The sequence below is a fragment of the Oncorhynchus mykiss genome, chromosome 23 (assembly GCF_057628025.1).
Source record: "Oncorhynchus mykiss isolate SJ-2025 chromosome 23, ASM5762802v1, whole genome shotgun sequence".
Lineage (NCBI taxonomy): Eukaryota > Metazoa > Chordata > Actinopteri > Salmoniformes > Salmonidae > Oncorhynchus > Oncorhynchus mykiss.
The window spans coordinates 3,154,200-3,172,338 of record NC_143044.1 but is presented as its reverse complement, the minus strand read 5'-3'; the positions used below and the strand labels follow the sequence as shown (position 1 = coordinate 3,172,338).

Below are 18,139 nucleotides of genomic sequence, written 5' to 3'. Positions count from 1 at the left end.
AGTATGACTGACCAGTGTATCAGTAAGGGAGCTTGTGAGTCAAGCCCAAGGGTTGTCCAGTATCTAATTCCAAACATCTTGTAATGTCCAGTCTATGTTGCATGGACTGGATTTGGATGAGGGCCCAAATGTTTTGAAATTATCTGTTGCAGCTGTTGAGTGGGTGCCACATTCCCAGGTGGCATGCGATGACGGGTCCATCTGGGTACGCCTTGTGCTGAAAGCAACCAGACCCCCTTGTTGGTCTGGTTCAAGGTCAGAACTGGGCACCTAAAGCAGAGGGTGCAGGGGCCAGTCCGTATCACCTCACCCAGTTAGTCTCAGAAGACTGAGGAGAGAGAGAGATCTTAAAGAGGGACTGTCTGGAGTCTTGTAGGCTGGTGTGACTGTCTGAGAGAGCTACCTACTCAAGGCTGGTTGATCTGGTTTGCAAAGAATCTTGTTGGTAAGCTGTGATCTTAATGTGGATGTATTTGCAGAGTTTTGTGTCTTTTGGAAATGCCTATTTTTAGGAGAGGGTTTTAAGGGAAGTGTGTGTACTTAAAGTGAGTGTTGAAAACACCCTAGAACATATCTAGTGATGGAAAAATTGAAGTGATGCAGAAGATGTGTTTTTCCTGTATGTCTTTTCTACAACCATAAGTATATATACACAGTGGCATGTACTCCTTTGGCAAACAATGTTCTCTTCTAAAATGGGAAATTCACCACAAGCAGTTGTGTTGGGCTCCTTAAATATTATAATAGGGATGAGTTTGTCACATGACATCTTCCAAGCATCTTATCTATCTACCCAACTTGCTCCGGCTTTGAGATGATTCTTGGTTTTGAAAAAGGTTCTGCTGAAGGGTAGCTCTCTGTGCTATGGAACCTCTGCTGATAATATTTACTGTATAATGAATAAGACTTTCTCTGTTAGTCCTGAATCACACCTTATGGAGAGTAATCTATCTTTTAAAAAACGTTGTTATCTTTAAAAAAATCTTTACAAATCTTTTCAAAAAGCAATGTTGTTTTCTCCTTTGTTTTGATGGGTTTTCTTATTTCTTGTGCCCCTTTTACTATACTTGGATGTGTAGTGTCAGCATTTGTTGCTGGCATGCCAGCTTGTGTGGCCTTCCACTTCACGGCTGAGCCGTTGTTGCTTCTAGATGTTTCCACTTCACAATAACAGCACTTACAGTTGCCCGGGGCAGCTCTAGCAGGGCAGAAATTTGACAAACTGACTTGTTGGAAAGGTGGCATCCTATGACTGTGCCACGTTGAAAGTCACCGAGCTCTTCAGTACGGGCCATTCTACAGGCAATGTTTGTCTATGGAAATTGCATGGCTGTGTGCTCGATCCACTAATATGAAGGGGTGTCCACATACTTTTAAATTATTTATTCTATACAGTAATTTTTCCACATATTTATCAAGGGTGTAAATAACTTCAGACCCCACTGTATAAACATATAGAATATAAATGTCAATTTGCAGTCCCTCCAGGATCCTGCGATTGCAATTATTTTTTGCAAAATCAACAATCTCCCACATATTATGTGAGAGCTTTCAAATTTGACCAATCAACCCACTCTTTCCTCATAAAACAGTCAACTCATTGCGGTATTATCGCACAAAACTGATCCATCACCGCCGAACAGAAAGAGGGCTCACAATTTCACGACACATTTACTGCATAATATGGTTCAATCTATAAGGGCACAAGGCGAGACCCATATGCAGACACAGGAGGCAGATAGTTGAGCGCCGATATTTATTATAACACAAGGTGTAGGCAAAAGGCAGGTTGGGTACAGGCGAGAGTTCATAAACCAGTTCAGAGTCCAAACAGTACAAGGCGTTAGACAGTCTCGAGGTCAGGACAGGCAGGGGTTCAGTAACCAGGTCCGAGTCCAAACAGTACAAGGGGATAGACAGTCTCGAGGTCAGGACAGGCAGGGGTTCAGTAACCAGGTCAGAGTCCAAACAGTACAAGGCGTTAGACAGTCTCGAGGTCAGGGCAGGAAGAATGGTCAGGCAGGTGGGTTCGGTGTCAGGACAGGCAAGGGTCAAAACCAGGAGGACTAGGAAAAACAGAGATTGGGAAAAATAGAAGCTAGGAGATAAACGCTGGTTGACTTGGCAAACAAGATGAACTGGCACAGAGAGACAGAAAACACAGGGATAAATACACCGGGGATGATGAGCGACATCTGGAGGGGATGGAGACAAGCACAAGGACAGGTGAAACAGATCAGGGCATGACACAATCAAGACATACTTTAACAAAACTTTTCCCTCATCAGCGCATTTTCGGGACAAATTGGACAAAATCAATCTGCATATTGCCATGCAAAATGACAGAATTGTCGGAAATATCACAACAAATTTCAGCAAAATCCTGTAGGGACTGAAATTGTTTAACACAAATAATGTAATGTAAATATGTAATCTAAATGATTGTGGTGGAAAAAGTACCCAATTGTCTTACTTGAGTAAAAGTAAAGATACCTTAACAGAAAATTCTCAAGTAAAAGTGAAAGTCACCCAGTAAAATACTATTTGAGGAAGAATATGACACTTTTTTGTACATTTTCTGACATGCGAGCACTTATATATGGTAATTTTCATGTTTTCATAAATTCTTAGGATGTTTGTCAATGACGTATAGTAAGGCATTTGTGAACATTTTATAGCAGTATAAAGTGGGAAAGCGGCCGTGCGTATAGATAATTAATAGACACCGCAGCAAATAAAACCTAATAAGAACATCTTTCTCGTCCAGGACCGGAGTCTAGACAGACCGGTGCGCCATAGCCAATCAGAGCTACTGTAGGCCTTCATGCAAATAAGCCATTTGCCACATGGGCCTGCCATCATTCACGTTGAACTAGAATGTGTGTTTACAGGCAGTAGCAACTGTTTACATGTTCTCTTTCGTGACTAACTGTTACTTTTTTTTCTTTGACACCGGTCATATTCAGTGGGTGTTGTACACGTTAGTAAATTCATCAGTTATTCTGCGCTCTGGCACACTCAGATGAGAGTGCTCTGAAATCAGAGTAGATAGCCAGAGTCAATTTACAAACGCAAGAGATATGCTAATTGGATAATAGTCGTTCAGCTAGCTTGCAAACCGATTCCATTTTTTTGCTTAGTAACCAAATGACACCTGCATCTAGCTGTAGCCATACAAAAAAAACGATATGAGGGGGAAAAGTCGGTCACTCAACCACTCCTCTAATGACATAACATCCTCCCAGCAGCTAGCTAGCTAATGGTAGGCTCTGTGTTTTTAGCTTTCTAAATAAGAGCTACAGAAATAGACATGCTAGCCTATTAGCCACGTTATGACTGACTTATGATCATTGTCCTTGCTAGATTGATTGTATTGACATTCCCAGTCTTAGTTACATTCATCTGTTTGTCCAAAATATTGAGTCATTGAAACTGAAATAGTGCATCCCGAATGGGTGAAGGCAGCAAACAATCAAATCAAATCAAATGTATTTATATAGCCCTTCGTACATCAGCTGATATCTCAAAGTGCTGTACAGAAACCCAGCCTAAAACCCCAAACAGCAAGCAATGCAGGTGTAGAAGCACGGTGGCTAGGAAAAACTCCCTAGAAAGGCCAAAACCTCGGAAGAAACCTAGAGAGGAACCAGGCTATGTGGGGTGGCCAGTCCTCTTCTGGCTGTGCCGGGTGGAGATTATAACAGAACATGGCCAAGATGTTCAAATGTTCATAAATGACCAGCATGGTCGAATAATAATAAGGCAGAACAGTTGAAACTGGAGCAGCAGCACGGTCAGGTGGACTGGGGACAGCAAGGAGTCATCATGTCAGGTATTCCTGGGGCATGGTCCTAGGGCTCAGGTCCTCCAAGAGAGAGAAAGAAAGAGAGAATTAGAGAGAGCATATGTGGGATGGCCAGTCCTCTTCTGGCTGTGCCGGGTGGAGATTATAACAGAACATGGCCAAGATGTTCAAATGTTCATAAATGACCAGCATGGTCGAATAATAATAAGGCAGAACAGTTGAAACTGGAGCAGCAGCACGGCCAGGTAGACTGGGGACAGCAAGGAGTCATCATGTCAGGTAGTCCTGGGGCATGGTCCTAGGGCTCAGGTCCTCCGAGAGAGAGAGAAAGAGAGAAGGAGAGAATTAGAGAACGCACACTTAGATTCACACAGGACACCGAATAGGACAGGAGAAGTACTCCAGATATAACAAACTGACCCTAGCCCCCCGACACATAAACTACTGCAGCATAAATACTGGAGGCTGAGACAGGAGGGGTCAGGAGACACTGTGGCCCCATCCGAGGACACCCCCGGACAGGGCCAAACAGGAAGGATATAACCCCACCCACTTTGCCAAAGCACAGCCCCCACACCACTAGAGGGATATCTTCAACCACCAACTTACCATCCTGAGACAAGGCTGAGTATAGCCCACAAAGACCTCCGCCACGGCACAACCCAAGGGGGGGGGGGGGGGGGGGGGGGGGCGCCAACCCAGACAGGATGACCACATCAGTGAATCAACCCACTCAGGTGACGCACCCCCTCCAGGGACGGCATGAGAGCCCCAGTAAGCCAGTGACTCAGCCCCTGTAATAGGGTTAGAGGCAGAGAATCCCAGTGGAAAGAGGGGAACCGGCCAGGCAGAGACAGCAAGGGCGGTTCGTTGCTCCAGAGCCTTTCCGTTCACCCTCCCACTCCTGGGCCAGACTACTAAACAATGTACCAGGCCAGCTATGATTTACAACCTGGTAGCAATATTTTTTGGACTACCAAGAAATCTATTTGTGAATTATATTAATCATGCATTGAACTGCATCCATCTCTTCTGCCAACAATGCCTTACTGTACATCATGGAATTTTAAGTCAAATATAACCTATTTTTAAAACCTCAAAGTTGGTTTTGCAGCATAAACTGGGAATTTGACATTTTTTTACTGATATTATGATTGTCTGTTTGTTTCATATTTGCAAAGTAGATCAAATGTTGTCAATTCCACTTTAAATATCAAAAGTAAATGTAATTGCAAAAATATACTTTACTATATTTATATCAAAAGTATAAATTATTTCAAATTCCTTATATTAAGCAAACCAAACAACACATTGTTCTTGTTTTTTAAAGTTACGGATAGCCAAGGGCACACTCAAACACTCAGACATAATTTACAAACAAAGTATTTTAGTGAGTCCACCAGATTAGAGGCAGTAGGGATGACCAGGGATGTTCTCTTGTTTATTGCGTGAATTGGAACATTTTCCTGTCCTGCTAAGCATTCAATATGTAACGAGTAATTTTTGGTGTCAGGGAAAATGTATAGAGTAAAAAGTACATTATTTTCTTCAGGAATGTAATGGAGTAAAAGTAAAAGTTGTCCAAAATTTAAATAGTCAAGTAAAGTACAGATACCCCAAAAACTACATTTACAGTACTTAACAGCAATGCTAAATTATAATAATAATAACAACCTTGTGACGGGGTCTGTCCTGCAATTTTGTTTCGATTTCCTTCATTTTAGGCAAAAATACAATGCATATGATGTATGCACTTGTAGGCCAATTTGGAAACAGTATAATGACGACATTACCCATAATGCAATCAGTCAATCTGCTGCCATCGAATTATGTGATGTCATAATGCATGTTATAAAGCAAAGCGTTTCAGAGAAGGAGTGCATAATGAATAATAATAATAATAATAATGACTAAGATTCTATGGACTGCACTGCCATTGAGAGTCTTTGAATACAGCCCCAGATGTTTGTGTTGCATCAGAGGATCTGGCCTGCACAATCACCCGACCTCAACCCAATTGAGATGGTTTGGGATGAGTTGGACTGCAGAGTGAAGGAAAAGCAGCCAACAAGTGCTCAGCATATGTGGGAACCCCTTCAAGGCTGTTGAAAAAGCATTCAAGGTGAAGCTGGTTGAGAGAATGCCAAGAGTGTGCAAAGCTGTCATCAAGGCAAAGGGTGGCAACTTTGAAGAATCTCAAATGGAACACTTTTTTTGGTTACTACATGATTCCATATGTGTTATTTCATAATTGTAATGACTTCACTATTAAAAATTAAGAAAAACCCTTGAATGAGTAGGTATGTTCAAACTTTTGACTGGTACTGTATTTAAAAAAAATCTGCCCATATTTAGTGACTTACTAAATAGTTTTTTTTAATAAACAGCTCTATGTTCATTCTATCTCAAGAGGAAAGGGAAAGAGGGATACCTAGTCTGGGGAACAATGGGTTAACTGCCTTGCTCAGGGGCAGAACAATATATTTTAACCTTGTCAGCTTGGGGATTCGATCTAGCAACTTTTCGGTTACTGGCCCAACGCACCTACCCGCTAGGCTACCTGCAAGAGGCGGTAGAAGTTGGATAAAATGTAAAAAAAACAACATTTTTAGTAATTGGTAATGAAGTCCCTTTGGTGCAGGGAATTACATACTGCAATGAAAGTTACCTCATTATAGAATGGCAGTGGATTCATCATATCTTCAGCAGAAATATCCATGCACTGTCACTGTCATTCATTCTTGTCAATTCGTCTGTTGTCAGGTTTCAGCCTCTTTCTCCCAACTCAACCCCCTCCCCCTGTTTAGCTAATGAATGACCAATGTCCAGAGGTCTTACTGATGTCACAGTGTGGCGGGAAACAGTTGTCAGGAAGCCACCTCATGGCCTCTTTAAGCTAATGACCTACATCAGACTTCTCATTAGATATCTGAGTGCAGAGTACCATCATTTATCATCTAAACAGACTGCCAAAATTAATTTGATTGGAAATTGGGTTTTGAGTTTCTCAATTTAGTACAATATCTATTTGTTCTTCAGTGTGCATGTCACTGAGGCAAATTTACCTGTATTTGTTTAAGTTAAATAGGCTCTAAAATCATTTCAAATTGTCCAGATCTAGAGAATGTGCATTTAGGTAGAGATTCTCAGTACTGGAGGTTTACTTGAAAACAGCTTATCGCAGTCTCCTGTTGATCTTGGCCTGAGCACTGCTGGCTGTCCCTGCACAGATGCGCTTAGACCTCTCTCTGTATTTCTCTCTCTCAATTCAATTCAAGGGGCTTTATTGGGGCTTTATTTATCTCTCTCACTCTCACTCTCTCTCAAATCTTTCTTCATTTCTCTCTCTTGCTGTGTCTCTCTCTCTCTGTCTCTCTCTCAAATCTTTCTCCATTTCTCTCTCTTGCTGTGTCTCTCTCTCTCAAATCTTTCTCCATTTCTCTCTCTTGCTGTGTCTCTCTCTCTGTCTCTCTCTAAAATCTTTCTCTCTCTCTCTTGCTGTGTCTCAAATCTTTCTCTCTCTCTCTCTCTCTCTCTCTCTTGCTATGTCTCTCTCTCAAATCTTTCTCTCTCTCTCTCTCTCTCTCTCTTGCTGTGTCTCTCTCTCAAATTTTTCTCTCTCTCTCTCTCTCTCTCTCTTGCTGTGCCTCTCTCTCAAATCTTTCTCTCTCTCTCTCTCTCTCGCTGTGTCTCTCTCTCTCTCTCTCTCTTGCTGTGTGTCTCTCTCTCTCTCTCTCTCTCTTGCTGTGTCTCTCTCTCTCTCTCTCTTGCTGTCTCTCTCTCTCTCTCTCTCTCTCTCTTGCTGTGTCTCTCTCTCAAATCTCTCTCTCTCTCGCTCTCTCTCTCTTGCTGTGTCTCTCTCTCAAATCTCTCTCTCTCGCTCTCTCTCTCTTGCTGTGTCTCTCTCTCAAATCTCTCTCTCTCTCGCTCTCTCTCTCTTGCTGTGTCTCTCTCTCAAATCTCTCTCTCGCTCTCTCTCTCTTGCTGTGTCTCTCTCTCAAATCTCTCGCTCTCTTTCTCTTGCTGTCTCTCTCTCAAATCTCTCGCTCTCTCTCTCTTGCTGTGTGTCTCTCTCTCAAATCTCTCGCTCTCTCTCCCTCTTGCTGTGTCTCTCTCTCAAATCTCTCTCTCTCTCTCTTGCTGTCTCTCTCTCAAATCTCTCTCTCTCTCTCTCTTGCTGTCTCTCTCTCAATTCTCTCTCTCTCTCTCTCTTGCTGTGTCTCTCTCAAATCTCTCTCTCTTGCTGTGTCTCTCTCTCAAATCTTTCTCTCTCTTGCTGTGTCTCTCTCTCAAATCTTCCTCTCTCTCTTGCTGTCTCTCTCTCAAATCTTTCTCTCTCTCTTGCTGTGTCTCTCTCTCAAATCTTTCTCTCTCTCTTGCTGTGTCTCTCTCTCAAATCTCTCTCTCTCTCTCTCTGGTCGGACTTCTGACGTTCTCTGTTCGGAGGCATCCCTCTTCCTAATAAGGACTAAAACGATCTCTGCACTGATGTGTTTACCTAGCGTAGTGTACACTGTTAGCTCTCACGTCTTCTCTTTTGTCTGCAAGGGAGATTTGTGATTCAGTGTTTTAAAAGACTTACCCTAATTTCAGGAGGATGTCATCGAACCCCAACTCTGTGTGTGTGGCGGTTTGTGTTTGTGTACAGTGCGCGTGGGTTCGCGTTAGAGGTCGACCGATTATGATTTTCCAACGCCGATACTGATACCGATTATTGGAGGACCAAAAACCTGATACCGATTAATCGGACAATATTTATTTATTTATTTATGTGTAATAATGACAATTACAACAATACTGAATGAACACTTATTTTAACTTAATATAATACATAAATAAAAATCAATTTAGCCTCAAATAAATAATTAAACATGTTCAATTTGGTTTAAATAATGCAAAAACAAAGTGTTGGAGAAGAAAGTAAAAGTGCTATATGTGCCATGTAAGAAAGCTAACGTTTAAGTTCCTTGCTCAGAACATGAGAACATATGAAATCTGGTGGTTCCTTCTTACTGTATTCGCGTAACAGGCAGGCTCCTCGTGGAGTGCAATGAGAGGCAGGTGGTTAGAGTGTTGGACTAGTTAACTGTAAGGTTGCAAGATTGAATCCCGGAGCTGACAAGGTAAAAATCTGTCGTTCTGCCCCTGAACAGTCAGTTAACCCACTGTGCCTAGGCCGTCAGTTGAAAATAAGAATGTGTTCTTAACTGACTTGCCTAGTTAAATAAAGGTGTAAAAAAATATTAAAAATCGCCCAAATCGGTGTCCAAAAATACAGATTTCCGATTGTTATGAAAACTTGAAATCGGCCCTAATTAATCGGCCATTCCGATGAATCGGTTGACATCTAGTTTGCGTGCAAGCGTGTGAGCAAGCGAGAGGGAGAAAGAGAGCAAATGTTTCTCTGTTTGCATCTTAACTCAATTGCAACCTTTTCTGCAGTGGACAATATAAATGGGAGTGTGTATATTGGAGGACAACCTGGAAGTGTTTCACTGCCTCTTTTTATGTGGCCTTGTTCCTGCATGCTCCACTGATGCAGCTCAGATTAACATATGTTCTGTTCTCCCTCTCCTCTCTTTCTACACACATTGTTTTTCTTCTATATAGTGCCGAATAAGGGTTCTTTGGCTTTTAACCATAAGTTCCTCTGTGGAAATGGGAGAATCTTCCAGAAGGACAACCATCTCTGTAGCACACCACCAATCAGGCCTTTATGGTAGAGTGTAGAGGTCGACCGATTAATCGGAATGACCGATTAATTAGGGCCGATTTCAAGTAATTTTTTTACACCTTTATTTAATCTTTATTTAACTAGGCAAGTCAGTTAAGAACACATTCTTATTTTCAATGACGGCCTAGGTACGGTGGGTTAACTGCCTCGTTCAGGGGCAGAACAACATATTTTTACCTTGTCAGCTCGGGGGATTCAATCTTGCAACCTTACAGTTAACTAGTCCAGCGCTCTAACCACCTGATTATATTGCACTCCACGGGGAGACTGCCTATTACGCGAATGCAGTAATCCAAGGTAAGTTGCTAGCTAGCATTAAACTTATCTTATAAAAAACAATCAATCAATCAATCATAATCACTAGTTAACTACACATGGTTGATGATATCACTAGTTTATCTAGCGTGTCCTGCATTGCATATAATCGATGCAGTGCGTATCGTTGCTCCAATGTGTACCTAACCATAAACATCAATGCCTTTCTTAAAATCAATACACAGAAGTATATATTTTTAAACCTGCATATTTAGCTAAAATAATTCCAGGTTAGCAGGCAATATTAGCCAGGTGAAATTGTGTCACTTCTCTTGCGTTCGTTGCACGCAGAGTCAGTGTATATGCAACAGTTTGGGCCGCCTAATTTGCCAGAATTTTACGTAATTATGACATAACATTGAAGGTTGTGCAATGTAACAGGAATATTTAGACTAATTGATGCCACCCGTTAGATAAAATCCGTAACAGTTCCGTCTTTCACTGAAAGAATAAACGTCTTGTTTTCGAGATAATAATTTCCTGATTCGGCCATATTAATGACCTAAGGCTCGTATTTCTGTGTGTTATTATTTTATAACTAAGTCTATGATTTGATAGAGCAGTCTGACTGAGCGGTGGTAGGCACCAGCAGGCTCGTAAGCATTCATTCAAACAGCACTTTCGTGCATTTGCCAGCAGCTGTTTATGACTTCAAGCCTATCAACTCCCGAGATGAGGCTGGTGTAACCGATGTGAAATGGCTAGCTAGTTAGCGGGGTGCGCGCTAATAGCGTTTCAAACGTCACTCGCTCTGAGACTTGGAGTGGTTGTTCCCCTTGCTCTGCATGGGTAACGCTGCTTCGAGGGTGGCTGTTGTCGTTGTGTTCCTGGTTCGAGCCCGGGTAGGAGCGAGGAGAGGGACGGAAGCTATACTGTTACACTGGCAATACTAAAGTGCCTATAAGAACATCCAATAGTCAAAGGTTAATGAAATACAAATGGTATAGAGGGAAATAGTCCTGTAATTCCTATAATAACTACAACCTAAAACTTCTTAACTGGAAATATTGAAGACTCATGTTAAAAGGAACCACCAGCTCTCATATGTTCCTATGTTCTGAGCAAGGAACTTAAACGTTAGCTTTCTTACATGGCACATATTGCACATTTCTAAAAAACTGTTTTTGCTTTGTCATTATGGGGTATTATGTGTAGATTGATGAGGAAAACATTTCGTTTAATACATTTTAGAATAAAGCTATAACGTAACAAAATGTGTAAAAAAGTGAAGTGGTATGAATACTTTACGAATGCGGTGTATGTGTAGTCCATGTATCTAATGCTGTCTGGCCAAAAAGAGTGGTACGTCATACTCTTTTTTTCTCCAGACAGCATCAGATACATGGGCTACATTTAGTTAAACAGAGGGGCGCTGTTTCGCTGCTTGGATGCTTTCTCTGTTGAGATAGTTTCAGCCACTTGTGAATTGAAGGAAAGTTGGCGGGTGCACAGTGGACTGTTTGAATGCTGGAATTTTTTGGATGAACGTGCAAAGGTAACCTATTTTTTGAAGACTGGCCTCTGCCTGTGGCCTCCAAATTACTAAGTCTTCAGGTAATGACAGAAGAGAAGATGCATGTAGGCCTATCTAATGATAGAGAAGTTGGCTAACAAATAGCCTACCAAATGTTGGAAATTATATGCAGAAAAATATCAGGAATAGAGGTAACAGTAGCCTGAGTAGGCAAAGATGACTGGCCAGGACCGTGACGCCTGCGGACATCAGTGGACACGTCAATTATAATGCGCTTTCCTCTGCCCTTTCCTTTGACGCATCCCAAGACACTTACAACACCTGGATAGGTATTTTTACGTATCAGCTAACCACATCATACAGTATGTTATAGCGATCTGTCAGATGCATGCAACTTCTGAGCAGGGTAACATGACCATAGAGTAGATCAAACGTGCACAGGTAGCCTATTTTTTTAAGTGATTCGCTTGACAATCAGATGAAAACATCATGCCTGGCTGTGTTCATACCATATTTAAAGGTAATACATTTACAGCTAAATGACATGCCTTTACTATTATGCTCATAAATAAATTGTGCGTGCGCAAATAAGAGGTCCCACATCCCCTGTCAAAATAAGTATTTTCCGCCATCCCTGATTACTGTCAGTTTCGACTATATCCCAGCCTATTCCTGCCTAGAAACAAACTGCTGCTCAAACTTCCTGGTCTCCTATGATGGCCCATAAAAAAACGGACTACTATGCTGTAAATTAATGTATTTTGCTCAAATCTGCTTTCCTCTACAGTAACTCTGACTTTCTTTTGTTACAGGGCTGACCAACAGAGGGCAGTGTGAGATTTGAACAATCCTACAGTAAGTTTCATCCCCTTATTTTTCTCATATCTCTCATTATACTGCATAGCTCAGTTCTGTGGTCCCAGAAGGCTTTAGTGATGTTTAGGGTCTTCAATCCTACCTTTGATCACAATGCCTGTTCATTTGGTTGAGTGTAATGATCAAGCTAATTTTGATAATTGAAGCAGCACACCAGAAATATGCCTATCGTATTGTTACACCACTAACCATACATTCTAGTCAATCAACTAAGCATTGAGAAACAAGCAAAAGCAATGAACAACAACAAAAGTGCTATTTTATGAGGGAGGGCTAACATACATATGTTAGAGTGGGCGGCGTTAGAGATGGCATGCATTTATGGCATTGGCAGTTTAGGGGAAGGGGGCACACAAATGCTGTCTACTCATCTGAGGGAAAGTTACATGGTAAGATGTAAGATTTCATCACCATTCTGTATGTGATGTAGCCTACACATCATTTTAAATAGTTAAACAACAATTGTCCGTAACATCTGTTACTGTACACTTGTAGCTCTGTTCTCTGTAGTCAAAAGTACAGTGGTCCACTGTCCTTTATGTTTCCAAAGGTCATTGTTACAGCGATCTGCTACTTTCTGCAATCTGTCTTCCAGCTCCACTTCACCTCGATGTTATTTGTCTCAAATTATGGGTGTTTTTTTCTTTCATGAGGATGATGTGTATGTAATAACTGTCTACAATGTCTACAATGTTAAGTATTGCAATGCTCATCGGCCCCAAATTCCCTCAAATCTGTTGTATAATACAGAAAGACAGGGGTTTACTATTTGGCTTACCCCATACTTGGTGAGGTTCAGGTAAATACATTTGTTTACACCCAGGGATCGAATGGAGGGGGTGTGAGAGGGGACGGCTTCTCTCTTGTTAACCTTTTACTGCAGTGAGCTAAATCAGGGTCACACAGAGTGATTCTTGGTAGTCTTAAACAAATCTACTTTGAAACAAAGTATACACCTCACGTATATGGTTATGGGCTTTAAAAAAGAAGACACCTGTACAGTACAATGGCAGATATCGAGTTGAAGTGTATTATATTTTGAGTTCCCAATATTACACTTTATATACATCACAAAAGATTGAATTGAAATATAACAAAACTGTTTGAGACAGAGACACCGGATTTTCATTAGGTTTTTTGAAATAATATTTTTTAATTATGAAATTATGAAAAATATTAATAACATTCCACCCATGAGGCCAAAGAGGGCACTTTTGGTCATTGACTGCAGGAAAGGGCTACCTTGATTTTGACAATAATACACTTAACACCCCTCCATGTCAATGCAACTGTATACTATTCCCCCTGTTCACTTTTCACAATTTGTCCCCACCTGTACACTGTCTGTTGTTTTGGTAGTTCCTCCGGTCTCCTCAGGTCCTTGCTGTTTGTCTGCAGTCAGAATCACCCCTCTGACAAGCATGAAAGGCTCTCCTGACCTAATTCCGGCTGCAGGTGAACACACTCATTAACTCCTCCTCCACCCCTCCAATCCTCCGTCTCATGTATCTTTCATCAGCCTGTACTCTAGGATCCTTTCAATACTCACTTGCTAACGATGTGCCTTCACTTTAAACAACTGTAAGCTACTATACAGTGTCTCTTTTTCACTTTTATATAACTAGGCAAGTCAGTTAAGAACAAATTCGTATTTACAATGACGGCCGACACCGGCCAAACCCGGACTCCGCTGGGCCAATTGTGCATCGCCCTATGGGACTCCCAATCACGGCCGGTTGTGATACAGCCTGGAATCGAACCAGGGTGTCTGTAGTGACACCACTAGCACTGAGATGCAGTACCTTAGACCGCTGCGCCACCGCTGTACTAATTGGATATAATGACAGACTGATGGTGTTAGCATTATAATTAATGATATGGATGTGGGGAGTATTAGTGTTGGTCTGGATTTGACATTTACATTCTATTTTTTATAATTTGGGGATTTGAGGTAACATGGATTCCCTCAGGACCTGAGGCAATAGAGCTGTGTGATTTGAAGCTTACTGAGAATAGATTCAAACAGACTGTAGAATTGTGAGGTTGTCTCACACATTTTGGCATTGAAGAATGGGTGACTATGGGCATCCAATGTAAGTCAATCTAGTGGTAACATCCTTGCGAATACCTGTCTATCTGTCTATAGAGCTGGACCCTACAAGAGTGTGTAAAGGGAAGGGGGTCGTGACTCTGAGGGCCACTCTGGTACACATAGACGACGAGGACTGCGTCAGTAAAGATTCCAACGTCGAAACAGCACCAAGTAAGTCAAACAGAATGCTACAGCTGCTCTCAAGTCTTAGATATTACATCATATGTGCATTATATCTAATATCTCTGAAATTATGTTGAGTTTTCTTTCTAATACAGAGTCGAGTGATACGCTAGCATCGCTCTGTGAAAGTGGTCAGGTTAGAGAGCTGATGTCTAGCTGGAGAAATAGCTGATGAGACAAACTATTTAAAAGTCGAAGGAAATGTTCCCGTTAACAAAATAGCATATTGTAATATATTGATTATGTCATAGTATGAATCACTAACTTTAATGACTATTTAGTCATTTGTTTTCCATAGTGATATTGATGGATATGGAGAAGAATGCACTGTATTCACAAGCTTTTCTGTTCATAGAAGTCTTCAAATGTTTTATATACTTCATGAAGTTCCGCTGGGCTCACTTATACACATATTTCAGTATGTTTTGATATTAAAAGTGAGAACTTGACACATTTTAGTGTATTTATATTTGGTTGCCCAGCACAACACAGAATCATTGACCATGATTGCTCATATTTCCATGTGTTTCGTCAAAGACCTCTTTTGTTCGGACCTACCCACACTGCACTTTGGAACCAGGGCCTTGACTGTGGATTTGTTTGTTGCGTTCAGCATGTTAGAACTGGGCTGGAGACTGGCCAAGGCTTTTGGGGAGATGCTTTATTTGCGAGCCTGAATATAAAGGCCATTGGAACAAACGGCCTTTACAGACCACTGAATAGGCGCCTTGTTCTGATAACAAAGTTCACAGATTGTGGGAGAATCATTATTTTATTTATCCATGGGGATATTAGCATCTATGTAGGGGAAAAGCACTATGGGAAGCTTTTTGTCCCCGCAGGATTATCCAGTGATTTATTTAATTGAGGATTAATTGTTTCCTGTTTGTAGTTTGTGGTGTTAATCTCTGAAACAGGTTCATCGCCAAAAGACAAATATTGCCAAGAGTACAGTAGTTTGTGTATCTTTCAGTATTGTTAGGTTTCTGAGAGGATCGTCTTGCACTGCTATTCGCTGGCCAAAATGAGATTGTTTTGGGATAATTTCAGGTAGTTGGATCGGCCAGATCAATGGAGACAGCTCTCTAACAGGATTGGCTGAGGGATGCTTCCACGACATCACAGCTGATTTACCTACAGTCAACAGAACTCAACCCCAGGTATGTATTATCTAATCATTGAATAAGCTGTTGTTAATTTCCCCTATTTATGGGATAATACTGTAAATTGGATAATGCTATGCTTGTTTAATGTGATTAAAACCAGATTTAACTGTGATAGAAATAGCTATATTTGGTGTATTTTTGCTGTAGCGAGTCAATTGAAGTTATTATTTATTTGCAAAACCAGAATTTATTAATATGCAACCTTAAGGCCTTTTACTTCGTTTATTTTTGTTGTTCAAAACTTTTGTAAGAGAGGAACAGCATCACTTACAATTTCATTAATAAAGATGAACAGCATCACTTACGTGTTTTATTCACTTATTACCAGGGAAGTTCTCCTGTGAGCACAGAAGAACACCAGTTTCTTGCCTTTGACATTCAGAACCATATTACATCGACAAAGGCTCCCTCTGCCTACCCATCCACCACCAAAACGGTCAACCCAACCATAGTTCTGCTACAACACAACAGAGGTAAGCACTTCTGATTCTGGGTAGTACTGTATGTGGGTTATGGGTGAAATTGCCATGCCAACAGTTGACCACACGGTGAAGTATGGACTCCATTGATCTGTTTAAATGGAAAGTTCCGACACTGAAAGCTTTTTTAAATAACTCAAAAGTATGGAACATCAGATCAATCAGGTACAACAATGCTTCAGTGTCCTTCACTTTGTGCGCCAATAGCAGTTTTGTTATCAATATCTGTTTAGTCGTCAGACATTGCTGCATTGTTTTTTTGTGCATTCGTGTGTCAGGGATGCTTTTTGCAGTCGACACAGCATGCTGAATATTGGCACAGCATGCTGAATATTGACACAGCATGCTGAATATTGGCACAGCATGCTGAATATTGGCACAGCATGCTGAATATTGGCAAGCATGCTGAATATTGGCACAGCATGCTGAATATTGGCACAGCATGCTGAATATGTTTGCCATCAGCCTCATGTCGGCCCAATGCGCCAACGTTTCATGCCCCTGCTCTGAGATATTGGATTTTTTTTAACCTCACGGATGGAGAGTACTCAATGATATCTTATTGATCAATTACTTTGATATATAATTTGGTATCTCAAACTAAGTATTTTCATTGCCGTGTTTTTTGTAGGTAATCTGTTCATAATCATGTTTCACCATTGAAATGACTGTATATCATTTGCATAGTATGCTTGTGGATTATATGGGGTAAACCGGTTGGCCACCATTTATGTAGACCTATAGTACAGTGCATCTACTCATCAAGGGAAACACATTTTGACTAGTAGAACCCAGCTTCTCTTCCCTTTGACACAGCAATGTTGGCTTTTTCAGACCCCACCCCAGAGAGGGACAAATTGTCTGATCCAGGACCTGTAGTTGGGGCAGAGAGAGAACAGAGCCAACACCCAGATATGGACGGCAAGAGGATGAGGTTCTCACAATCCCCTGTCTTGGGCCCACTGAACCAGCCCAACCTGCCAGTACGGGTAAGAACACAAACCTATGTACAGGCCCAAAAACATTGTAATCTACTTTGTGCCTTTTGAAAATAATCTTCACAGGGCATTTTTAATTTGATGCTGAGGAGTACACATGGCCACAGGAAGATGTTTAGGGCTGGGGGGGGGGGGGGTTCTACCCGTGCTGCTGATGGCTATTTTGGTCCGCTCATACAGGAGTAATAAAGGCCCAGTATAGTACTTTTGTGATATTTTTTTATATTTTTAAAAAATTCTGATTTATCAGCACCCCTACTTCCTACAGCTATTGGAGTACAGTGTTGAAAATCAATATGCCTGACCGCCAATCGCCAATCCACTCTTACCCATATATTTGTCATAACCCCTGTTTATTTTTGAGATATGGCAAAAACCATGACTATGTTCTTTTCAGAACACAGATAAGTCCAAGGACTGGTACAAGAACATGTTTAAACAAATACACCGAATTCCAGGTAAGGGGATCATCATGAAAATCAAACTCACCGTTCCCGTGTGTGTTTGACTTGATATCAGTTGTTTCTGTCAAGCCGTTGTCTTTGTGAGTTCTCCGAGTGTGTTTATTGCTGTCACGCTGTGTGTGTTTTGTGTCTCCGTCGCCTCGCTCAGAACCTGTTGAGGAAAACCCATACCGCCCCACCTACATATTCCCTGAATTCTATGATCCTAGACAGATGAAAACCACAGGTACCCAATTGCAATCATGGCTCCACTTCCTGACTTTACTAATCATGTATAATTCCTTCTCTATAATGATCTTATTACTGCATTTGACTCTCCTTTTGTTACTTACCGTTGCCTTGATAGAATTGAAAGTGGGTCAGTAAATTGAGCACTTGATTGCTTAGCGAAACTACGAGTGAGACTAATAGAAAACTACACTGCGAATTCACTTTAACTGTTTGATATTTAGCACGAATGCAAAGCATAACATTTCGCATGAACTAATCCATACACAATGGATTGGACGCTCTGCTCATGTTTTAAAATGTATATATTTATGTACAGACATTT

The 18,139-nt window shown here is 41.2% G+C and overlaps 1 protein-coding gene across 40 annotated transcripts in view; it reads left to right on the top strand.

Annotated features, from left to right (window-relative positions):
• The window catches only part of LOC110502275 (sorbin and SH3 domain-containing protein 1), a 71,956-nt gene that overhangs the window by 13,941 nt on the left and 39,876 nt on the right, over positions 1-18,139 (top strand). For 8 of the 40 annotated variants that reach the window (XM_090216630.1, XM_090216620.1, XM_036960646.2 and 5 more), the window contains exons 1-9: positions 169-445; positions 12,141-12,183; positions 13,564-13,659; positions 14,351-14,467; positions 15,530-15,639; positions 15,974-16,118; positions 16,959-17,113; positions 17,520-17,580; positions 17,735-17,812. In XM_090216630.1, the coding sequence (XP_090072756.1) occupies positions 13,626-13,659; positions 14,351-14,467; positions 15,530-15,639; positions 15,974-16,118; positions 16,959-17,113; positions 17,520-17,580; positions 17,735-17,812 (700 nt within the window). In that variant the 5' untranslated portion in view covers positions 169-445; positions 12,141-12,183; positions 13,564-13,625. Of the gene's footprint in view, positions 1-24; positions 446-12,140; positions 12,184-13,563; positions 13,660-14,350; positions 14,468-15,529; positions 15,640-15,973; positions 16,119-16,958; positions 17,114-17,519; positions 17,581-17,734; positions 17,813-18,139 lie in introns of those variants that run through there. The other 32 variants (XM_090216631.1, XM_090216610.1, XM_090216604.1 and 29 more) reach the window with 11 other exon arrangements.